The 25,371-nt window shown below is 39.1% G+C and overlaps 1 protein-coding gene across 2 annotated transcripts; it reads left to right on the top strand.

The window, feature by feature from the left end:
- Positions 1-602: 602 nt before the first annotated feature.
- Positions 603-23,864, top strand: TOPBP1 (DNA topoisomerase II binding protein 1). 2 transcript variants are annotated; one of them, XM_085573248.1, is made up of 28 exons: positions 603-651; positions 977-1,064; positions 1,600-1,734; positions 2,270-2,413; positions 2,921-3,102; positions 3,225-3,418; positions 4,215-4,394; positions 5,327-5,496; positions 6,028-6,191; positions 7,102-7,349; positions 7,638-7,957; positions 8,723-8,895; positions 9,922-10,133; positions 10,693-10,982; positions 12,349-12,522; positions 13,434-13,543; positions 14,594-14,717; positions 15,095-15,247; positions 15,737-15,845; positions 16,448-16,640; positions 17,425-17,651; positions 18,695-18,858; positions 19,808-19,922; positions 20,433-20,596; positions 21,490-21,630; positions 22,558-22,647; positions 23,089-23,250; positions 23,591-23,864. In XM_085573248.1, the coding sequence occupies exons 2-28, from the start codon at positions 984-986 to the stop codon at positions 23,732-23,734; spliced, it is 4,563 nt and encodes a 1,520-aa protein (XP_085429374.1). In that variant the 5' UTR covers positions 603-651; positions 977-983; the 3' UTR covers positions 23,735-23,864. The 2 variants fall into 2 exon arrangements, with proteins under 2 accessions (XP_085429374.1, XP_085429375.1); XM_085573249.1 differs by lacking the exons at positions 603-651; positions 22,558-22,647; positions 23,089-23,250; positions 23,591-23,864 and having other exon boundaries at positions 667-1,064; positions 20,433-20,600; positions 21,494-21,625.
- Positions 23,865-25,371: the final 1,507 nt, after the last annotated feature.

Raw genomic sequence — 25,371 nt, 5'->3', positions numbered from 1 at the left:
CTTCCAGAGGCTGCTCAAAGCAGCCACCCCGGCTACCCTGGTTTTTAACCAGGCTGTGCAAACCCAATGCAGAGCATCTGAAGGGGGCCTGCAGGGAAGCCAGAGGGGGACTCACAGTCAGGAACTGCCCTGATAGGAATAAGGAGTAATGTATATATAGGGCAAAAATTGAATAATATGGGGCACAAATTGAAAGAAGGGACAGACATTTAGGTCAGATATCAGGAAGAATTTTTTTCCTGTGACAGTGGTGAGGAGCGGGTTGCCCAAGAAGGTTGTAGATGCCCCATCCCTGGTAGTGGTCAATGCCAGGATAGGGTATAGCGTATTCAGCGGGGGCCATGCAGGGGAGGCTGGGGCCAGACGCTCGCTCAGCACCCTCCCAAGGCGTTATCCCTCGGTGATTCCCTAAGTTCCGCTCCCGTCTCCCCCAGCGGCCCCGCGCGCCCTCAGCGAGCCGCCCGCCCCGCCCGCTCCCCACGCGCGCGCCCAGCGCCCCCTGCGGGCGGAGCGCGGGCACGCCCCGCGCACATCCGCCCAGGCCCCGCCCCCTCTGCCCGCCCCGGCAGCGGTAGCGAATCAAAAACCCCGGCCCCAGCCCGGCCCCGCCCCGCGCCTGCGCAGTGCCGGCAGCGCCGCTTTCCCGCGCGGGTGAGGGGCCGGGCCGGGTCCGTCGGGGCTGGGAGCGCCGCGCACCGGGAGCCCCGCGCACCCGCTGCCCGGCAGGGACCCGTCCGTGCGGGCCTTGGCCCTGTGGGGAACGGGCCTCCCGGTGGGGAACGGGCCTCCCGGTGGGGAGGGGGCTTCTCGGTTGGGGTCGGCCAGTCCCCGCCCCTCCGGGCGCATTTGAAGCCGGTGCCGCCGAGGCCGGGCGGCGTGTGCTGGGCCCCTGGCCCGGCGCGGACAGCGCCAGGGGCGAGAGGGCTTCCGGGCTGCGGCGGGAATGTCAGCGCGCTCACTGGGTTTTGCTTCGTAGTTGAAGGATGAGAAGTAGTAAGGACCCGTTTTTTGTCAAGTTCATAAAGTCTGCCAGGAGCTCGGAGTATTTTTCTAAAGCTCTTGAGGTAAGTGGGTTTGGTGACCTGGGTGAACTTGGTGAACTGGAGTGTGATTTCTGTGTCGGAGTTCGGCTGTATATGCCATACAATAAACTAACTTACGTCTGTACTCCTGGAAATAAATCTCTTTCTATAGCAGGGGTGTTAGTGTGTAGTAAAGCTTGGTGAACAAGAACAGTTTTGTTGGAGAGCCTCATGAAGTAGCTTCAGTTTCAAAACCTGGTGACATATAGGGAAGGGACATGTAAGGCCTGGATGGTGGTCGCTCATCTGAGCACTCTGCATTGTTTTACACCTTAGGAGGTTAGTGGGAGCCAAAGGCACCATATGGCAGGATCAGGTCCTGAAGGCTTCTTTGCGAAATATTTAAGTTAGAATATTGTGAAGAGGTGTTTTAGCCCTTCTGCCAATACCTGTTTGCATAGTAGCTTTGTTGTGAGCTGTTGCAAAGACGTGCACTTGTGTAGTTTGCACAGGATTGCTTCTTTATTAATTATTTGCTAATTAAATAAATGTTGTTGTACACATCATTTACCTGCAGGCTATAAAAGAATTCCAGTCAGAAGAACATCTCCAGATCCTTGAAGAAGAAACAGTACTCAATATAAAAGAAAATGATAAGTCACTTTACATTTGTGATCCTTTCAGTGGCATGGGTTTCAGTCATCTCAAAAAGGTATGGCATCCAGCAACTTACTTTGAGCTCTGTTCTTTCCTTTTTAGAAGCACTCATGTCCATATTTATATCCCATGTTCTCTTCTGCACTGAGTGTAGCAGTGTATGATTATTATTATTATTTATTATTAATCATTATGCAAAGCATAATGATTATTTTTAAACATTTGGAAAAGTAAATGGCATGTTCTCTGCTGGAGTCCCTGAGCTCCTGATAAAGTTGATTTGGTTTCATCTGCAAGGTATTGTCTAATGGACACAGGCTAGCTGGAGTCCTTTGGCCTTAGCCATAGCATCAGCTGTTTTTACTGAGTCAGAAAATCTACAAGGATTGTACAGAAAAACCAGAACTGAAAGTAAAACCAGAACTGAAAGTAAAACCAGAACTGTCAACTACCTGGAGGTTGTAGAGAAGAAGGCGGAGGACAGACCAAGAGCCCTGCCTTCTTCAGAATTCAGGGACAAGAGAAGCCTTCCTGATGCAAATGAACACCCTGCTTATTTTCTTTGTGCTTTCCCTGTTATTTTATTGCAGCTTGGCTGTAGAATTGTTGGACCACAGGTAGTTCTGTACTGCATGCAGTCGCAGCGCTGTGTCCCAAGAGCTGAGTATCCCGTGTACAACATGACCATGGCTGATGTCACAGTGTCCTGTACCAGCATGGAGAAGGACGTGAGGGTAAGGCCTTCCCAAGGATGGATTGTTTAGCTGGTTATCATTGATACTTGCTTTGCATTGTTCATGAGTAAGGCAGCAGTCAGAGCATATATGTCTCATTGTGCCTGTGTCTAGATCCATTAAGTCTTCTGTACCTTGTGGACTATGTGTGGTATATTAATGTATTAATACACCTCAAATATGATTATATATGTTTACTTTATATTTATTCTGATATTTTTTTCTAGTACTTCCTGAAATGGTAACCATCTGCAAAGTTTTGCTCATAGACCACAATTGTCATGTTTTTATTTAGGGTACATATTTAGGGTATATATTATGTTCATCATAAGTGCAAATAAAATGGAAATTACAGTTTCCTTTTTATGGCTTCCATATATATCTAGTTGGTATTTTTAGGGGAAATCGTGGACAATTGAAATCCATGTTTTTGGTGCGAAGTGAACATGACTGCCACATAGGTTCTTTTTTCTCCTGACTATTTTCTCTATTTTTTTCCCCATCCAGGAAGAAGTTCATAAATATGTGCAAATGATGGGTGGATGTGTATACAGAGATCTCAACGTGTCAGTAACTCATCTTATAGCTGGAGAAGTTGGCAGCAAGAAATACTTGGTAGCTGCTTCCCTGAAGAAACCTATTTTGCTTCCCTCTTGGGTTAAGACATTGTGGGATAAATCTCAGCAAGGGTATGAAAAAAACAAAACTGATTTTGTTTTGGATAACGGTAATTCTTATGTACAGACTTAATTTCTTTTTCATAGTTGATTTTACTTGCAAAATGACTGTTTTCTCTCATTCATTCCTGTAGCATGGTGAGGTACACTGATGTTAACATGGAAGACTACGTCTGTCCTGTGTTCCTTGGCTGCACAATTTGTGTCACTGGCTTAAGCAGCTCCGACAGGAAAGAAGTGCAGCGCCTCACTACTGAGCATGGTGGGCAGTACACGGGCCAGCTGAAGATGAATGAATGCACTCACCTCATAGTTCAAGAGCCAAAAGGTAAAACTGACAGAATTAATGCTGTTTTCACGTCTGGAGTTGAAGTAGTGTGAAGGTGTGTAAGCACAGGAGCTTGAACTGCCTCTGTGTCTGCTTCAGTGTTGCTCTTACTGCTTCTCTGTTGATGGAAAGAGTAACACAGGGCACCTTTGTTTTGGTGTAAAGTCATGAGAAAGAACAAAAGAGGAAAAAAAGCCAGATAGATAGATGGCATTCAAAGAAAGGAAAAGGGAGAATCCTAGAGGGGATAAAGAAAATAATTTTTTTGGGGAGAGCAGGATAGGACTTAATTTGTACTGTGATTGAAATTGGATTGTGGCCTGATGTTTTTTAACTGATTATTCTTTGTGCCTTCCAAATTCCCTACTAAGGTAAAATGAAAGCTCCTTTTCCTCTCTCTTGGGAAGATTGAAAGGGTTTTAGTTTTATTGTGAGAAGAAAGGAAGGGTTTGGGTTTTTTTTCCCTTGATTTCCCTCTCTTTGCCTACAGTGAAATATGCTGGGACTTTTTTTCCCCTTTTTTTGTGTGTGCTTGAAAGCTTTAAAGCTTTTTTTCCTTTTTTGTTTCTTTAATGCCTTGTCATACCATAGGTTAGCCATCCATGAGATTTTTCTTCTCTAACTTTAATTACAGCATAATTTGCTTATCAACTGTTTAGTATAACACCATTTGTCCATTAAAATCAGTTATTTGAATTTCTACATTTTCTTAATGTGCAACCATCTTTCAGTAATCACTGTTTGATGCTTTAATCTTTGTGACTATGTTTTAAAAAATTTTGTTTTCATCTGGAAGGTCAGAAGTATGAATGTGCCAAAAAGTGGAATGTGCACTGTGTGTCTATGCAGTGGTTTTCTGACAGCATCAAGAAGGGCTTCTGTCAGGATGAGACAATGTATAAAATAGAGGCTGGATCAAAACTGAGTAATGCACCCAGCACATCAACACCTACAAATGACACCAGCAAGCCTCCCAGTACGTAAGATATTTTAAAACGTGTTTCAATAATGTAGGAAATATTTGTGTTAAAGAGGAAGGACTATTTTGAGATGAGTAAGTTGCTTGCTTTTTTATATAAATAGTGATTTGATAGTTTGGGTTCTAGATTCAGCTTAAGCTTAAAACGTAACAGATAGCTTTTATGCATGTTGAATATTCCAACATGTGTCTAGACTTAAAATGTGTGGATGATTGTTAAAAAAGTAAACTTTAATTAGGTGTACGATTGTCTGCTTGGGAACCAGTGGTGTAGTGTATATCTGTAAGTCCTACAAAAGCATAATTGTTCATACATTTAAGTTTAAAACAAGTGTTTATAATGAGTTTAATCTTACAACAGTCTTTGTGGGGTGGGAAATAAGTTTTTATTAATCTTTTTCTATTTAATTTTTATTTATACACTTGCTTTTATTTATTCCATGCTAATAACAGAGAACAGTTAAAAATACTTGGGTATTCTGTAAGTGCACATGGTAGCCTAAAAGATACAGCCAACTTTAATGTGCATTGACCTGATGCTGACTCCTCTTAAACTGGAGTTGATTTCTCTACAATAAATAGTCCTGTTTAATTTTAAAAGTATTTCTACTAGATGTCCACAAAACTGGAATAACAGCTTTCAAAACAAGTCTCACTGGCTGCTGTGTCATAGGTGTCATCACCTAGGAGATAAATAGAAGATGTATTAGCACGTTATCTAGTAAGATGATGCTCAATCTGTGTGTAAAGAAACCCCTTGGTTTAGTAAAGGTTTCACTTACGTAGTATTTTTAGTTCTTCAAACTTAACATTTCCTTGTAGCATTACAAAATTGTAAGTGGCAAGTTTGTATTTTCTTTAGTGAAGCAGTGGAGAGAGCTGAGCAAAATCTAATGCCTCCTTTTTCATTTTTTTTATTTTATTTAAAGATCATGCCTTTTCGGATGTCAGCCACATTTCCAATATCAATTTGAGTGGTGTTAATGAAACTGCATGTAGTTCATCTATGAGCAGCAGACTGGAACCTGTTTCTGATGAGCTGGAAAACTTGGACATAAGTTCTTTTCAAGCCGCTGAAGATTTGTTAGATGGGTGTCGAGTATGTTTAACAGTGTATACTTTGAAATGTTCAGTTTTTACAATGCAAAAGGATCTATGTTGAAGCACTGGCACTATTTCCATGGTCAGCAACAAATACCAGATTTATTTTCTGTCCATGTGCTTGTTTGTGTGTGTGCTTGCATATCTGTGTGAGTATAATTATATTAAAATGTAGTAGAAGTATGAAGTTTATATTCATAGGCATTTGTATTTAAACATTAGAGTGAACAGGTTCTAGAATTAGTGTGTGTGTGTTTATTTGGTCTTTTTTTTTTTTTTTTTTTTCTTATGCAATTCCAGGGATTCATTTAATTAGTAAACATTGAAACTTTGTTAGATTAATTTGCAAAGCTAAATTAATCTTTATAAATGCTTCACTTTTTTTTTTGCTGCTTCTCAGAAGCTGCAGCACTACTTTGTGTTCTGCAGCAGTTGAAACGAATTATACCAAAACAAACATTCTACCTTTTTTTTTTTTTTTTTTTTTTACATTTTTAAGTCTTTATTTGTTGCTGTGTTCTCTTTGTAGATCTATCTCTGTGGCTTCAGTGGCAGAAAGCTGGACAAGATGAGAAGGCTTATTAATTGCGGTGGTGGCGTTCGATTTAATCAACTTAATGAAGATGTTACTCATGTCATTGTGGGGGAAAGTAATGATGAGCTGAAACACTTTTTGGACAAGACAGCTCACAGGTTGTGATAACTGTGTTGCTTAAGGTCTAGTTACACCTCGTTTTCTTTCTCTCACCAATTCTGAGGTCCCCAGCACAGGAAATGCATCAGAATGATGGAGTGAGTTCAGAGGAGGGCCACCAAGATATGGTGGGAGGGATGGAGCACCTCTCCTGCCAAAACAGGCTGAGAGGATTAGTTTGAGAAGGATTTGGGGTGACCTAATTGTGGCCTTCCAGTACCTGAAGGGAGCCTACAAGGGAAGTGGAGAGGAACTTTTGGCAAGGACATGCAGAGACAGGACAGGGAGGAGTAGCCTTAAACTGGAAGAGGGGAGGTTTAGTTTAGATATTAGAAAGAAATTCTTTACTGTGAGGGTGATGGCTTCTCTGGTTGCTCAGAGGAGCTGTGTTGCCCCATCCCTTTAAGTGGCCAAGGCCAGGTTGGAGCAACCTAGTCTAGTTGGAGCAACCTAGTCTAATGTGCTCATGGCAGGGGGGTTGGAACTTGATGATCTTTAAGTTTCCTTCTAAACCATTGTATGATTCTTTGGAATTACATATTGATTTCAAAATATTAAGTACTTCTTGATTTAAATGAAAAGACTTACAGCTAGTAGTAATAAGTATGTCCACATATGCTTTTCAGTACTATATCTTTGAGTAGCCGTGGGGGACCTCAAAGAGAAGAAAAGCAAGTGTTCTTATTGGTGAAAAGAGGTGTTAATGTGCATTTATTAGTGCATTGAGGAGGAAGAACTTGGCAATACAGCGGCAGATACCATTTATGTTGTAGAAAATAATTATGAAATCTGTTCTCAGACTAAAAGAATTAAGGGATTAGAGTTACAGGCTTTGTATGTGTGTGTATATACTGTGGTTTTTGGTCTAAAACCTGCTGTGACTTGTTTATACAACATTTTATTTTATAGGCCTCATATAGTGACAGCAAAGTGGTTGCTGGAATCATTTGGTAAAGGTTGTCTATGTCCAGTGGAACACTATATCCCTCTAAACTACCAATTGCTGGAGAATCCAATTTTAGAACAACCTGGAATGAAGTCAATTTTTCCCAAAAAAACTAGTCTCTTGAAGAAAGATGCTGTGAACATTATAAAGCACCAGCAAACTGCTGAAGATGACTTCCTTTCTCAATATGTAAATAACTATTCTACACTAGGTATGTACTAGGCTCAGCATACTGTAGAAGGTTTAACTGCTCATAATTAGCATTTGAGCTTGCAGAATTTCCTTATTAAATATTCATTCATATCTAGTAAGTTAACTTCTACTTTGTGTTTCAAAATTCAAATTTAAATAGGTCTATATAGAACAGTTTTAAACTAAAGCCTGTCTGAAAACAGCATGATCCTATAATTTCATCATTAAACTGTTTTGGGTTGTCTTTGATGTTCTTGTCAAACAATTATTATACTTGGTTCTATTTTATTTTTCTTTAACCTTTCAGATGACATTGAAAAAATAACATCCAAAACCTTCAGTGATGTTACTAACTCGACTGCCCAAGGAGAGAATCAGCCTTCTGTCTGTAATGGGTCTTTGGCAGAGTCTTCTGCATTGGCTGAAGGAGGCTTATTTTTCAGGAAGAGATTTCTTCTTCTGGGTTTTGGTGAGGAGGATGAGTCCTGCATTGCAGATATTATAAAGGAGAATGCTGGGGAAGTTCTGCCACTGCAAAGCAGAACCATTGCAGACTATGCTGTGGTGCCTATATTAGGGTGCACCGTGAAGGCAACTGTTGGTGACGTCGTCACAAATACATGGCTGGTAAGGGATTTACTTTCTCAATCAATTCCCAAATAAACAGGTATTTGTATTAGAAATTCGTCTTGTCAGAATGGAGTTATTAATGGCTTAAATAAGAAGAAGATATTAGCCTAATTTCATTTAAGTGTGCTAAACAAAAGCCCTCATTAAAGCCTCTGCATCTCTAGGGGGTCTTACCTGTTTAACTTCATTTTCTACAAGCCCGTTAAATAGGACTGCATTGTTGTGACCCAAGCTTACATGAGGTCTGACAGCATGAACTGTAGAAGGAGCTAGTTGACTAATAATGATTTGATATTTTTGTTTGCTTCATGCTTTTTATGGCTTCTGTTTTTAATTTGTGTCACAAGAGCAAGTCTTTATAGCTTAAAAGTCAAAGAATGTTAACCATATTTGGCAAGAGCAGGCCCATGATATAGAATACCTGCTGTTAGTAACTTTCAGTAGTAGGTAACTTCCTGTGAAGTAAATCTATACAGACCCCTCTGATCATGTACTGAACTGGAAACCTCCAGTTTTATGGGAACCTACAGGGTTGGAACTTTAGTAACTGAAAAGTTCTGAATAATGCTTTAGTATGTCAACCTTGACAAAATAGACATGGTCTAAAAAAGGAGTTTGATCCAATGGGAAATACTTTGTCTCAGGTGTGATAATGGAAGGACAATTGCTCATTGTTGAGTCTGTTGTAGAGTTGCTGAAATCTTGTTGGCTTTGTTACTATTTGGCTTGATTGACATTTTTTTGTCTTTTGCCTTCTTGAAGATAACATGTGTGGAACAGCAGGCTCTTTTAGACATCCGATCCAATCCACTTTTCACACCAGTCGTGGTAATGGAAGGAGCTACCCCTCTGGAAGATTGTGTACTTTCTTTTAGCCAGTTCACAGGTGCAGAGAGAGACTCTCTTGTTTATCTGGCAGAACTGCTGGGAGCCAGGTACTTCTCCTGTCATGGTTTCTCCTTGTTCTTCAAGAGCCAATGTGCTGCTGTTAGCATTTAATTTCTTCTGTACAAATATTGGAGTTAAAGATCTTTTGAGTTCCATTCATTTACAAAATCTGGTGCTGAAGCAATGAAACATCATTACATAGGTCTTGAATTCTGCTCTCTTTTAAGGAAATAATGCTCAGTACGCACAGAGTCTAATTTCTACTAGAATATGCTCATTTTCTTTTTTCTCAGTAACTGAGTCTCAGCAACTTTTTATTCTGTTCTTGAACCAATCATTGAAAGTCAAGTTTTCAGATGTGGCTTTCCAAGTTACTTTTTGGTTGTCTAGGAAAGGACCACTTCAGTACCATCTGACTCAACCTCATAAGCATGGTGAACCCCATTCAGTATCCCAGCTCCTAAGGAATGGGGCCCTATTTGCTTACAGTTCACCAAAATCTTTGAAAAATTTTAAGAAAAACATGTTTAGTCATGACATAGTAAAATAGTGTAGCTTAGAGTAAGTATCATTTGATCTCGTTTGTAGCCTGTTTGAACTAAATTCTTCGCTGATGAGTTCTCATCTTTTTGCAAGATTGTGTCCTTGATAATAAGAGAAAAACTGTAATATAAGGAAAACTGCTGTTCATTTGGAAGTGGTGCTTGTTGGCTCTGGAAGGGAAGCAAGCCTGTGCCATTCATCTTGCTGAAGAATGTTAGGCCTAGCGTATGATTTGAAAATGGGATGTTGCTGGAGGATTGCTGGAGTGTGAGAAATACTGTTTTCAATGCTGGTAGAAGCAAAACATTACTGTGTATCATTTTCTGGTTGTTGTTTTGGGGTTTTTTTTTTGGGGGGGGGTATTTTTTTTTTTTATTTTGTGCAGGTTAGGCTGTAAAGTACAAAATGAGTTGCCTTAAATATCTATTTCTATTGTTTCTTTTTCTGTTGTGAGACTACAATTTACAATAAGTGTGCCCTAGGCTAATGTTGTTTATGACTAAATGAATGTTTTATCAACCTAATTGTAGAGTCCAAGAATTCTTTGTGCGGAAAGCCAGTGTGAAAAAAGGAATGTTTGCCAGCACCCATCTTGTGGTGAGAGACCCGAACGGCTCCAAGTATGAAGCTGCGAAGAAGTGGAATTTGCCAGCAGTCACTGTAACTTGGCTTTTGCAGTCTGCAAGGACAGGAAAGCGGGCAGATGAAAGCAAGTTCTTGGTTGAGAATGCAGAGGCTGAAGGTTGGTTCTTAGCAAGTTAGGGGATATCATTGTGTCATTGTACTGTTTGTTTACAATAAAGAAGGCAGGTGTGATAAAATTTTCTTTCCTAATACCTTCCCAGTATTAGAGCTAAAGGATATTTTTCCAAATATAAAGATAGAATTGTAGATTGCTTTGAGTTTGAAGGGACCTTGAAGATCACATAGTTACAACCCCTTGCCAGGGACAGGGACTCTTTCCATTAGACCAGGTTGTACATACAGCCATGCTGTTGAAGTTGTGATTACAGAAATGATATTGTGCATTTGCTGCAAATCTGGTGGAGGCAGTGGACTCTTGTGGTTATCAGTCAGCTGGGATTGAAGCTCACTGTCTCAGCTTTGTCCTTTTTGGCATGTGTGCTGTTCTGTAGCTTGCATGGGAATTGATGAGAGATTGATCTTAGGACTTCAGACTTGTTAGCCTGCAATGATTTGATGCCCCTCTCTTCAGTTCTTCATGGTTGCTGTTTAAATAAGAGTGTGTGGAGTCTTGTGTTCAAATGGAAAACCAATTTACTTGTTTGTTTCTTTTAAAGATATGGAGAGTTTCGTTACTCAGCTTAGCAAGACACCAGCAACTGTTAAATGTCCTGATTTGGAACACCCTATTCATCTTCTTGAAGCTGGAAAAAAAGGGCCTGTGACCCCCCTTGATATCAACAGGTTTCAGAGTAAAGCTTTCCAAGCTGTAATCTCTCATCATACTGGGAAGACAACTCCTCTTGCACAAGGGGGGCCACTTCTAAAAGAACCATCTTTAAATCTTGACACACCATCGAAGTTTCTTTCTGAAGACAAGTTCTTCAAGCCTTCTTTTGATGTAAAGGTGATTTTTGCAAACTTTTTAGTCTGTGTGGCCAGTACTGTTTGATGTGCATAAACTTTAAACAGCACAGAGACTTGTGCTTTTACCCATTTTTATGCTGTTCACATACAGACTTTCCTGTTTGAACAAAGCCAGGAAAACTGGCTTATTTATATAGTTTAGTTAATGGCCTGTGGACTCAATTTTTTGAATAGTAAGTGTTGTTATGTCCTTAGCAAATCTCCTTTGTGCTTATTGCACCATATGCTTGTGTGTCCTGCACCTCAGACAGTATCCAGTCTGTGTTCTTTGCATCCAGAGACTGATAAACGTGACAAGGCACCTTGGAATTGCTCCATGTATTTGTAAACAAGTGTTTGCATTTTCTGATGAAATACTGCTTTGATGGCATGTTTTAAAGTAATTGCTTTAGAGCAATTACAAATCTATTATTAAAAGCTGAAAGATGCTTGGGATTTTTCATTGTCTTATTCTGAAGGCCACATTAGGCTAGAAAATGCAGCCAAAAAAAATCCCTGACACTTAGGGAGTATCTTCAGTGGAAGAGCTCCTGAATGACTCAGGTATGCTTTGGAAGGCTTCAGATTTGTTTTTAAATTTCAAGGCCTTAACTTAAAGATCAATGCATTGAATTCCTGCAGAGTTGTTAGGTTTCTTGGGGGGCTGTTTGTGGGTTGTCTGTTGTGGCAGGGTTTTCTGTATTTTTTTTTATCCCTCTGCTCACAATAGGACAAAACATGTTGCAAACATAGAAAAATCTGGTGTTCTTTTTAGCTAGTTCTGCTTCATGGAGTGAAGGCTCTGATAATTTTATTCTAGACCAAACTTTCTCTTTTTATATAAAAAAGGACAGTGTGAAATGGTATTTTGAAGGTGCAGATAGACTCACATACTCGTATGCAACTCTTGTGAGGCAAGGTGTGAGTACATTAAAGTAGTTGGTTGAGGTTAGGAGTACCTGGGTTGGTCACTGGCTTTTCCATTTAGGGCAGTTCTCAGTGATGAACTCACTGTTCATCAGAACTCTCTGTGTTCTCTGTGAACAGAGAGATTAATAAACTGTTGTCTTCTTATTTTGCTTCTGCAGACCCTAAGATTGGGTTTGCCTTGTACAGCTTTTGTGCAGTGGTTCTACAGTTGCACTTGGTAGCTGTAGTTTGCTGTCCTGGTTTAGGAATACAAAGTCCTACTGTATTTGTAAAACTTGCACCTGAGTGAGAATTTTTTAAGGTGTTCATTAAAGTCTGTCAGTCAGTTGGTTTTATTTTTGTTTTTTTTTTTTTTTTGTTTTTTTTTTTTTGTTTTTGTGGTTTTTTTTTTGTTTTGTTTTGTTTTTTGTTTTTTTTTTTTTTTTTTTTTTTTGTAGGATGCTCTGGAAGCTCTGCAAACTCCTAGAGGTCCTGAACAAAGAACCAGGAAACTGAGCACACCTCTCTCTGAAGTCATTGGCAGAAACTTGAAACTGGCACTGGCAAGCAGCACAACTCATGCAGCAGCTCTTACTGCCAGCCCTCAGTTGGCTGCTGCACAGCCAGAAGTGGTAGGAAATTTGGAGGTTTAGTTGTTGGAGCATACGTTTAACTAAGAAAAAGCTTTTTCTTTTGTGATTTAAGTTACAAAGGGATTTATAAATTGTTATTTGTTATCTTTTTGAATATAGTTTCATAGGATTATGTGTTCTTCAGTGACAGTTAAAGGAATGTAAGATAGGGGAATTTCCTTATGAAAGACAAAGAATTTAAAATTTTCTACTATCTGCACTACTGTCTTGAATATTAAGCAGTTGCTAAGTAACATGGCATATAACTATGTACCGATTTAGACTCTGTAGTATTGAAATGATACCATAATTAAGAAATTCTCCGGTTCCACCTGAACAGGGTTAGATATTTTGTCTTGGACTAAAGTTCAGAGTTCTTTATTAATGCATGTGTCTTCTTTTCCTGCTTTTCTCTGTGCTTAATAGAAGAAAAGTGAGAGAAAACAAAAAGGTGTAGGAGGAAAGGGAGGATTTATGTATTGCTTGCCATGTTAGTGCACTGCTTACTTTTGGAGGGGCAAGAAAGCTAATGACCAAAGGGAAGGCTGCTACTTCTTGTTTTGTAGCGCCTTAGTCTTACTTCTCTCACTCCTCTACAATGAAATACTTCAGTAGCATCAGGTTTCATGATTTCTTAATTTCAGTGTTCAGCCTGCGATGAAAGGAGTAGAGTATGTTCTAGGGAGGCTGGCTGAATCTTTGTCTTGGCATTCCTACTGCATTGTATGTTACTAGTGCTGGGTTTTGAACATGGGTAGGGGAGCACAAAAATAGAGAAAGTGTGTTTATCTTACCTTTGTTGTCACTGTATATTTTAATACATGCTTCACTAAATATGAAAGTACTTTAGTTATTGATACAGAAGCCTTCTAATCATGACTCTTGTGCTTTTATCCCTGTTGCTTGACCAGGAAGAAGACCCCAAGCCTCTAGCTGATGCTGTTATATACGTTAGTAAAAAACTTAGTAAGAGGCAAAGGGAGCTGAATGCAGTAGCAGCCTCTCTTGGAGCAGACTACAGGTATCAGCCAATACAGTGGCTTCTGAGCTTTTGCACTGATGTGAATTCTAACAACTTTGAATCTTTGCATCCAGTTATGCCTTTTGCTACAGCTTAACGTTAGATTTCACCATCCTAAACAACCTTACAAGTCATCCACTTGTAGTGTGAAATAAGGCCATTTTTCCCTGCCCCATCTGCAGTCCCTGTGTTCTTTGTAAATTCATCTCAGAAAGACTGTCCAGAAGTCTTCTTGAATTGCAGATTTTGTTTTCTTCTTTGGTTTGAAGAAATTTATCTTTTGGTTAGTTTAACATTTGCTTTGTATTTTACATTTTGAATCTAATGTGAATTTGTTTGTTTCTCCCTGTCTCAAAACAAATTATTTTCTAGACTGTAAGCATGGCTAAGTCAGTGTTGTTGGACAAGCTTAGCAAAAATAGGTTATCCTGAAAAGAAACTACAAACTAACATTTTTAATTTAAGACAGAATTCTACTTCCACTAAATCTGATTTACATGTTTTGCTACTGACTTTTATAAAAGTGTTTTTATTCATGGTGTGAAGGAGGTTACCCTTACGTTTGGTAGTACCTTAGAAATGCTGAAGATACTTGGATTAGCTATAAAGTACTTGTTTTTATCAGTTGAAAAAGTAACAGTCTTCATATTTGTTTATTTTGAGCTTCAAGAATCAGTATTTCACTTGCAGTTCAATATTTGGACAACAAAAGAAGAAGCTCTGGTCCTGGGTCACGCATTCTTTTCAGAAACTGTTTTAAAATCCTATTTAAAAACAAAGCAAAACATAAAGCAAAAGCCCTATTTTCCATATGTTTATTCTATTTAGTTTTATTTCCTTCAGGGGTGCTCTCAAAACACGTTGACATTGTGCTATCATGAAATTGAATGCTGTCTTTTCTGTCAAAGAAAGTGGGTTCATTGTTTATTGTGGCATAACAAAATAGGCAAAACTACTTTAACTTGAACAAGAGGAAAATTTTTGAGTTGGATTTATGATACTTTTTGATAGAAGTTCTATCTTCAAGTTGTATTTTGTTCTCTTTTCCAGATGGTGCTTTGATGAAACAGTAACACACTTCATCTATAAGGGAGGACAGAACGATAACAATAAGGAGTATAAATCTGTTAAAGAACGGGGTATACATATTGTTTCAGAACATTGGCTTTTAGAGGTATGAAGCTTGTTTTGTTCCCTATTTAAAAGTAAAGGGAAATGAAGGCTTAAAACCAGTTATATGGCAGTAGGTTTTCTGTATGCATTTATACTGAACATGTATAAGGACTGATGTTTTGCACCCTGCTTTTAATTAAAGAGTGATCTCTCTTTTCACTGATGTACATTTACATTGTTCTCTATAAGGAAAAGATAAATTCTCTTCTGCTGAACACTTCTGCTACATTTTTCCCAGAATAGCAACCATGTTTTTCCCCTTGTGTGAAGTACTTCTTTTGACAGTGTTTTTATTGTACTTCTCTTATGCTTAGGTGTGAAGTTTCTTCTATCTCAAACAGTTCCTCATCTTTCTCTTAATAACTGATGTTATTGCAGAGTGCCCGAGAATGTAAACGGCTTCCTGAATCTCTCTTTCCTCACACTTACAATCCCAAAATGAGCCTGGACATCAGTGCAGCTCAAGACATCAGGCTCTCCTCCTCCTTCAGTAAACCTCTTTCAACTGGAAAACCAGCAGAGGAAAATGAGGTATGATATGTGATAGGAATTCATGGTTCCATGAAGTGATTTGAATTCAGTTAATAGTTATATTAACATAGTAATAAAAACATTGATACTAATTCAGCAATGTCCTCTATCAGGTTTAGCTAGTCATTAATAGTAGCTATTGCAGATGTTCTGTAAGGTTTTTCTGCATTTGTAATATTCTTCTAGGGTGGTGGAGGAAAACACAGGCATTTCAGCATTTCCAAATTTGAATAGATAGATATCTTTTCTTTTAGGTAATGAGATCCAAGGTGTGAACTAGCTTTAGCAGATGTTAGCACTGCAGAGTAGGAGTTGTCACCCATGCTACTGTTCACTGTTCTACTGTCATTGCAGTAGCAGAAAGGTTAGATTTACTCTAAGGCAAGATTAATGATCTTCAGAATTTATACAAGTGTCAGACATGGTTAAAAAGAAAAAAAAAAGGAAAAAAAGGTATTTGAGAAATCTACTTTTCTTCATTGGCTTTAGATTATTCCAGTGGATGAAGATGATGCTGAAGATGATGCAACCACTGACCAAATAAAGGAAACAGTCACTGTAGGGGAAGAACAAATTGTGGCAAGTGAATCCAAAGGAGGTAAATGTAAATCGCCGTTTTCAGAATATTTATGGACTGCCAAACTATCAATATGAGCCTTTGCAGTTCTGGGTGCTGAATGCTAAGATCTGGAAACTTTAGGTAGCATATTAATATACTGGTCAAGTACAGCTAGCTTTTATTGCTGCTGGATGCCAGCAAAGGGTTTTCCTCTCTCTTTTAAAGATCTTGACAGCCCACAAGAAAACCATGACCAGTCATTGGAAGATACTTAATTGCCAATTCTTTGTTTTTAAAACACTGAAGTTCATCCTTAATGTAACAGACTTTTGTTTTGGAGTATATATTATGTAATTAAATGTGTTATTGTGGATCTAAATTAGATTGTGTGAGAAGATTCAGAAGTGAACCAAATGGGGATCTCTCCTTGTGTCTGAGAATAGGTGACTTAGGGCATATGTAGTTTTCCTCGATATTCTTGCCCAAGTACTTTTCCTCTTTTTAATATATAGTCTTTGTCCTGGTGGAGGAGGGAGGTTGACTGAAATTTCAGTTTTCATTGAAATAGTGAGCAGTTGTTTACTTTTCACCCGTTTCAGTATAAGAGTTGTGATATTATGAGTTTTGTTTCTTCTCTGAAGTTTTAACGCAAGCACTAGAAATGAGGGAGAACTTCCAAAGGCAGCTGCAGGAGCTCATGTCTGCCACATCACTAGTGAAACCACAAGGGCAAAGAGGATCCCTTTCAAGGAGCAGCTTTGATGGCTCTCCAGCCACTCCTGATAGCGCACGGTCTGTGCGAAATGGCCGCAGTAGGGTCTTGGAAGCTCTAAGGTATGGATTTGTATTTAAATGAATCTTATTTTGTCCTTGCACGTATTTAGACATTCATTGAAATTTGAGTATGTCTCCAAGGTTTTCAGATGTATTGTCTGTTTCTACTGATGTGCTGGAGTTGCTTCTCCTGCAATTCAGAATCTTTAACTGGATGTGCTAGGTAAAGTCAGAATAGTATCTTAATCCATAGTGGGTGTCTTTTGTTTTTTATAGAAACCAGAATAGTATGATTGCTTTTAATGTTCAGGTTTTGAACTGGTTTATTTTCTTTCTCTTCAGATTCCTTAGTGTTCTTACAGGTTTTGAAGAAAGTGTGCATAAATGCTTACAACATAGGGCATAAAGAAATAGTAGGCATTGCTGCAAAGCACCTCTGTGAATGTTTTTTTTCTTTTTGAACTCCATCAACACTGATGTGCAGTAAGACAGTAATGGAACCCTTGCAAAATTATTCATTTAGTTTGGTGCCTATTTGCAAAGAAATAGGCTTTAAAAATATTGAGTAAGGTACACTGATTTTACAATAACTTGCTAATATGCACATAATAAAAAAATATCTACTGGTATTTTGGGTGCACATTTTCAGCCATGCTGACACTTAGATTCATAAAGCCAGGGTGTTAGAATAGCTTCTATACTGAAACTTTCCCCTTTCCCAGCCATAATTGCTAATAATGAGGTCACTTGGGTGCTGCAGTTGATGTGATCATTAACACATTGCCTCCTAGAATGGAAGTCTTCTGTAAAATGAGTGTGTAAGGTGTCTTGGTTTTTCCCTTAGGCAGTCCCGCCAGACACTGGCAGATATAAATACAGAGCAATCCCAGAGTGAGCAGATCATTTGGGATGATCCTACTGCGAGGGAAGAGAGAGCAAGACTTGTCAGCAACCTTCAGTGGCCTAATAGTCCTTCTCAGTGCCTTGAGCAAGGTCAGAGTAACACCAATAAGAACATGGATGAGTCTGCCCTCAAAGGATCTGTACCTGATGCAAAGATGGCTGGTATAGGTAAAATCACAAATGCAATATCCTTGTTCTGCGCAACAGCATCCATTTGGTCTTTGGGACTTCTAAAATACAGTAGTATTTCAGTTCTGCCTACAGAAAAAGAGAGGATGGTTGGCATTTCTCAAAAGGCCAGAAATACAGTTTCACATCTTTGAGTTCCATTATGTGTTGCTTTTTTTTAAAGAGAAGCTTTCCTGTTCATTTGTGGTCAAACGCCAAGGCAGTGCTTGTCTAAAAATAGGCTGCAGTGGCTCCAAAAAAAGCCAACTTGAAAGACTTCATAAAATTTTCCAAATTGTTTTGGTTTCTTTGTTTTTTTGAACTACAGCTGGTTTCCAGGTAACCTCTCAGGTAAGTATAGTTGAATTCTAATGGGAATACCATGAGCAAAATGTTTTGCATTGTAGTGGAAATATTTATAAGTGAAAAATTGGGGTACAAGATTAACTCACAGACCCAAAAAACAAAGACGTGTCAAGTTGCTGATGGACATGCTTGGGTTAGGATTTGGTAAAGATACTTTATGTTCCCTGTTCTTGAAGTCTGAAGTCTGTTGTTAGGACTTTTCTTCCAAAACCAGATGATTTTTCATCTGTTTTGCTTTCTTTCTGTTCTGAGATAGCAGAATCCTTTATTTCTCTCTCCCTGCTGTCACCAACTCCTTCCCTCCGTCTACTTGCAGAGTTTCTGTGGCAGCAGTCTTCCTGAAAACTGACCTTGTCTTAGAGGAGGTTGAAGAAAATTACATAATCCCATTCAGCTGGTTTTTGTTTCAACCAAATCAGTGCAGTTTAGCCAAAGAAATCAGATCATTTGAGTTCTTCAGGTGTTTTTTTAAAAGCAGAGCATTCAGGGACATGATTGCAATATTGCTGTTGGTGGGTTGTAGTATAAAGATTAACATCTTTATGAAAGGCAGGTGAAATATAACTGTACATGTTGTGTACAGCAATTGTGGGGAGTTATTTTTATTTTATCTTTTACTTTATAGGTAATTATATTCTGCCAAAGGCAAGTCATGCAACACTACTTTACTTTCACAGCTGTTGCTGAGGCTGATCATGGAGATGTGACTGACAATCTGAAGAATCCCATATATAGAGATCCCAAAACACCCTTAAAGGACAACTTGATACCTACTCCACAGGCCCCCAGCATTGCATTCCCCCTGGCTAACCCTCCTGTGGCACCAGAGCCCAAAGAAAAGGTTTGTCAAATGGGGAAAATATTTATGATGATCAGTATTTTGTGAGATGCAGTTATACTTTAAAGAAATTTTGGACTTGATGATAAATATAAAATGTGCAGATCTGGATTGAAAATCTTGAGGTGGATTACTTTTGTGCAGTTCTATTCTCTTTTTTTCTGTTATTTTCAATACTCCCCCTTCCTTTGAAATTTTAAACAAATAATGCTTGCTCAAAAAAATAAACCTTGTTTGTTTTAGACAAATGAAGGTTTTTGTCCCATTAGTTGGTGCTGGAATGCTAAGGCAGGCTTTGGAGTGAAGAATTACTATGTGTACTACTTGGAACTCCTCCAGCCGTGTTAGGATGACAGAAAAAAATTTAGGCTTTTGTTTCTTTGGTGGTATCTGGAATTTTATGTTTAGGTACAAATAGGAAATTATTTTTCTGCCAAAACCTGGTTTAAAATTCTGTTTCATATTGAACTTGGAAAGGGAAAGGAAAATGAGTTTGTAGTCTCACCTGCAGTGTGTCACTTGGTGCTCAAAGTTTCAACAGCTCTGTGTCTTCAGAGCCTTAATGTGTCATGTTAGTGGAAAGGCCCTCAAAGAATATAGTATTCTGACTTGAGAGAAAGTGAGTGAATGAGGCAGTGTGATAGATCAGTGCTGATTTCTTCATGTGTTCAACCTGGCATTCCATGGATGTGAATGAAAGATTACTTGTTAGGACAGATAAGTTCAGCTGTGCCCTGAAGAAAGGGGGAACCAAGAGGAAGTTCAAGCAGGAGCCGAAGGATAGTATGTTAAGATCCAAGCTTTTTGTCAAGTGACTGACAGGTTTGATTCTCCTTTTCCCAGATAAAAGGAAACTTAATATATAAACAACCCAGAATATTTGGCAGAGAAATAGTCAGCTGTCAACCTAATAGTTCTGCCTTATTTTCAAAATCTGTTACTGTATTTTTAGGTTGTTACTGAAGATGAGAAAGCTGATGAAGAAATAGAAAAACTTCCTAAATTTCAGCTGTCTTCTCTTAACCCTCAAGAAAGATTTGATTACTGCCATCTGATTGAGAAATTAGGTACTGGATATTTGTGAAATGCAAAGAATACTATGTGTCTACTCAGCTGTGGCTTGTTGGGGAGAAGAAACTGCTTCTGTTAGTGACTCATCAGATTTGAGGTCTCAAATTTATGGCTTTCTGTGCTTGTGAGCAGTTCTTTAAATATAGTGTTACTATTGTGAGAGCAATCAGCTTTGCCATAAAACAGCAATGGTTTTGTCTTCTGCTAGATTTCTTTTAGCTCTCTTTACAACAGCCTCATTCTCTACTGTTGGGAGTGCCCAGGATGGGCTCTCTTCTGGTGTCTCTCATTCCTGTCTGTGTTGTGACGTTTTACAGAGCCACTCTTTCCTAGCTGCTTTTCCCTCCCTAGCAGCTTCTGCCCATGTCATTTCAATGATAATACTCTCCATGGAAATTTGAGCTGATTTTTTGTCCAAATTCAAATAATTCTCACTTTGAGTTGATCCTTTCTGCGTGCAGCATGACACTTGGGTAACTTGAATCCAATTAATTCCTCAATTCAAGGTGGAATAGTACTTGAGAAACAGTACTTTGATCCGAGTTGCACACACATTGTTGTGGGACATCCTCTTCGGAATGAGAAATTCCTGGCTTCGATGGCAGCTGGAAAGTGGGTGCTTCATCGTTCCTACCTGGAGGCGTGTAGAGGAGCTGGCTGCTTTGTTCAGGCATGTCACCCTAGCACTATGGCATGAGTGTGTTTGACTTTTTTGCATTTTTGTTTTGCACTACTAGGGAAAGGCAACTTCACAAAACCCTGCTAGTTTAGGGTGCCCAAGCCATGGGAGTTCTAGAGAATCCAAAATCTGAGAGGTTTTTGGCCAGCTTTGTCTGAAAACTAGCCCTGCACCAAACTCCTGATAAGATAAATGAAATACCTGTGCTTTTTATATTTGTTTCTTAAAATTGAGTCTTTTAATACCTTTTGGTAAATTCTTACTGTTATCAGCTAAATTTACATGGCTCTTGTTAAACCAGGAATAAAATCTTGATTCTTTCAATAAATTAGCATATATTGTTTTTAAATTATTTGGTTTTATAACCATGTATGTAAATATTTTTGAGCTCTACCTCTTCTGATGCCTTCCTAATTGTTAATTTTCCACTTCTCCTGGCTCAGACAGTTCTTTTACATTGACCAGGCTAACTTTGAAGTAATGCCTGTAGACTGCTTCATATCCTTATATGCATTAAAACTAACTTTAATTGTTTTGGAAGACACTGCAGAAATATAATCAGTGGTATCCAGTGTAGTGAGATGCTTTGTCCTGATGTTGAATTCTATTGTACATGTAACTGCAAGAGGAATCGGGTTGTGTGCAAGATTTGATGTCACAGAAAACATGAGTTAGTCTAGATAAATGTGCAATTAGAGCTGTAGCTCTAATTTTACACAGAACTATCTTGGCTAGATAAAATCCATATATATATATATCTAGAGTGAGATGGGATTTGTTTCAGGTGTTTTTATTTTCTCTTTGGTGTGAGTTTTTAAAAATCTATTTTTCTGCTGATAAAGTTGGCAGGACTGGTTTGTAATTCAAGGTTATGATTGTTTCAGGAAGAAGACTATGAGTGGGGCAGTAACTCCATACTTAATGTTCTGTCTGGAATCAATGTAAACCAGAAGAAACTAGCACTGGCAGCCATGAGGTGGAGGAAAAAAATTCATAAAGGGAAGCAAGAAACCGGTGTTGTTGAGGTATATAGACACTCCTGTAATGTAAGCTGTACAGTGTGGATGGACAGGACAGGGATTGTCAGCAAGAAATTAAAAATTTCACTGTCAGGGGAAGGTAACTTGTCTTGTTATCAAGAACAGAATGTCTTGGCTTGATATATTCTAGATATTCTAGTTAAGTAATTTTGTTTAAAAAAAAAAAAATTCTGTGATGGTATATTAAAAGTCTTAGTCTCTTCTGAACCAGTGTTCATGTTTTGCAAGGCTGCAGTGTGGCTAGTTATGTAAATGTCCCTCAACCAGGAAGATGATGTTTATTCTTCAGAGCTCTGACTGGAGAACTAACCAAACTCAGCTCTGTTAGGAAACCAAAACTGGTTATTGGTTTCATAGTCTTTCAGTGAGATTTTTGGAAGAGAGACTTGAACTCCCCAAAGACTTTCAACTCCTCTCATATCAGGCACTGCAGTTGAGGATTCATTGAAAGATGATGTTTCAGTTATGTCAGGAAAAATCTGGTGTGTGTTTTACAGTAACCTTTTTAAAAGGAATGCTTGTAACAAATCCCCCACACCCTTTGCCTATGTGGAAACCACACTGAGTATTTCTAGGAGGCAACCAGTTTGCCCTCTATGCTGTTACTGTAACCAAGCGCATCCTGGGGGAACAGGGGAAGATGTTTCCAAGTTACTGGGCGTTTTTTAACATAAATTTTTCACTGTGTCTGGTGTTTTGGAAAGCACACTCTCTGCAAGAGTCTTTCCTTAGAGGGGGCTGGTAGCTGTATGTTTGTGGATTTTTTTTTCTGGCATTCATACTTAAAGGAAAAACTAGGTATTGCAAGTCTTCGTCTGATGGATATTCTCAAAAGGGATAAATTATAGACCCATTACATCTTTGCACTTTTTCAGTACCAGCATACTTTTGACTGAACTGTCATTTATCTAGGGAGCTTTCAGTGGTTGGAAAGTGATTGTGAATGTTGATCAAACCAAGGAAGCAGGTTTCAGGCGCCTTCTTCAGTCAGGAGGAGCAAAAGTATGTATTGTTTGAAAAAAAATACATATATGCTTGTTTAATTACTTTTTTCTTTCTGCTTAACTCTGTGCTGGGCATTTTTCATGTGAGTAAAAGGTTTTAATGAACAAAATTGCTTACACAGGGTAGCTGAGACATGGTCAAAGGGTGGGAGGAAAAAGCTTTGTCATCTTCACTTTGCAAGTGGTTAGGCAGAGCAGCTTGTCTGACTTAGACAAGTCAGTACTGCTGGTGGGAATTGAGGATAGAATTTCTGTGCCCTGCTCTGATGGGAAGAATCACCCTTTTGGACAGGTATGTGATGGTACAGAGTGCAGCTGTAAATAGTATTTGATTTCCCACTGGTTTCTGTTAGTTTGATGAGTGAAATTAAAGGTCATGAACTGTTTGTCTTGGGGAAGAAACACAACTAAACTTTTGTGGGTTGTGTTTTGTTTGTAGGTGTTCTCTGGCCATTCTGCATCTCTGTTTAAAGAAGCAACTCACCTCTTTGCCGACTTCAGTAAGCTGAAGCCAGATGACTCCAGGGTGAATGTGGCAGAGGCAGCAGCCCAGGGAGTGAACTGCCTCAAACCCGAGTACATTGCTGACTACCTCATCCAGGTGGGCACAGCCCGGGCTCCCCACCTGCCACACTGCCCCAGCCCCCTGCAGGGGCTGGCTGCTCTACCAGTCACGGGCCTCCTTTGCCAGGAATTGTGGCCACAAGGTGCCTGTGCTGAGGGCTTTGGTCTGTGACCTCAAATTTATGCTCTAACATGACTTGTTCTGGTGCTGGCAGTGGGATCTCTTGCAGGGTAGGGAGCTGCTTGCAAAGCGTATTTAAAATGTAGGTGTATAATGTTTGTTGTTTCAGTTTTAGACAACTAATGAGCTGTTTCTTTTATCTCAGAAGCTGCTCTTCTTCAGCTGACCCATTCCTTTTTTTCTTTCTATACTGAAGGATCCACCTCCCCCTATGGAGTCTTACTGCCTGCCAGAAGCTGAGTCTTACCTTCAGAATAACTCAGATCTTGGAATTGGATCATCCCAGAAAAGAAAAGCGCTGGGAGAAATGAGCAGAGTCAAGCGATCCAGAATACACTAAGCATATTCTCTGTTTTTAATTTGTACATTTTTAAATTCATATTTATATTTTTCCATTCTTGCCCAAAAAATTAAAAGCTTTGAATTTCACTTCTAACTTGTCCTGAGATTAAAATAAATTTGCAGTAATACTTATAGGAAAGATTGCTTTGGCTACCAGTAGCATCTAAAAATACGGCAAAAATTCATCCAAAACATACTTTAACATATCCAAACTATCCCATCACTGGACTAGTGGTTTTGTCTGTGTAGACACAGTTGTATAATAATAGTTTAGAAATCATTTGTAAAATGCTTATCACATCTTTTATCTGTGTGTTGTGGGGAAAATACCACTTGGTGAGAATTCCATTGCATTTCCCATGTAGTAATAGACTTAGATTTTTACATTATTTTTTCATCTTCTGGTATTTTCTATTGGAAGGGAAGAGAGAAACCGGACAAAAAGAACTGGCTTGTAAATTTTTGTACTAATAGAGGGTGTAAGAAATTATTTCTTACAGCAAGTACTGTTGCTGCCATTCTGAATGCTAATGGATCTGTTCAGCAACTGTAGAAACAATTCTGTTACCCAAGAGGTGAAGTTCATCTTGACCATGTTCCCTATTTCATTCTGTGACAGAATCCAGAGTCAGACAAAGACTTCAGTTTCTGGCAGCTGGAAATATTCTTAGTCAGACAACCATAATACTTGACTAAGTCTTTGACCTTTTCAGTAACAGTGGGTCTAGGTCTTCATTTATGGAACTTAATGTATGTGAGTGCACTGTGTTAAGTCTGGGCAAAAGTGCTCTCGTGGAACCTGAAGAGTTGTATTTAAGCAGCTGGAATTACTACAGCCAGTTTGAACAGAAAAGCACAGCATCCAGTTGCACAGGACCAGTGGAGTTGTCTGGAAGAATACACGTAACACTGAAGTCTATTTAATTTACTTGATTTTTGTTTTGAAGGCTAAAGTGTATTATGTTTATTTTCTAGCTGCTGAATACTGTTTTCTAGAAAGGGTTTGCGTCAGTATTTGTTGCAGATCCAAGACCGAGCCACAAGCATTTAAGCCCTGTGCAGCCTGGAGACTCACTCTGGGCTGGGCAGAACAAACCTTTTGCTGCATGGGGAAGGGACAAGGCACCTGAGCCGTGAAGTCTCCAGGTGAGAGGATAGGAAAGTAGCTTGTCTTCATGTGCAAGGCTGTACTTTGTGCTTCTGATTTCCTGCTTTAGTGCAGCACATCTTTTGTCAGTGAGCCCTGCAACCTGCAAGCAGGATGACCTGAAGGAATTGTCAAAGGACTGAGAATGAATGCGAAGAATTTGATTCTTTTAAAGTGAAATCTGTGTCCCTATCACTGGAGTCTTGGCTATGACAAGACTGCTATGTTGAGCTGCAGTAACTACAGTCTTATCACCTGCTTTTGGGGTTTTTTTTAATAACAGCTTGATGCTTTTTGGTATATGTGGACATCAAACATCTCCAATGTGTTGAAGTCCACATACTGAAAATAATGCCGCTGTTACTACTGTTACTACCTTATATCACATTTTGAATTAACTTTAACTTTGAATTAACTGTGTATTTCACTGTTCTACCTCTGAAGTGCTGCTTTGCGTTGCAGGCATTTGAAATAGGTGTGAGTATTAC

Source organism: Lonchura striata, chromosome 2 (assembly GCF_050655825.1).
Source record: "Lonchura striata isolate lonStrDom1 chromosome 2, ASM5065582v1, whole genome shotgun sequence".
NCBI classification, from domain to species: Eukaryota; Metazoa; Chordata; class Aves; order Passeriformes; family Estrildidae; genus Lonchura; species Lonchura striata.
The sequence above is the reverse complement of the archived record's forward strand: the minus strand, read 5'-3'. Positions and strand labels throughout refer to the sequence as shown.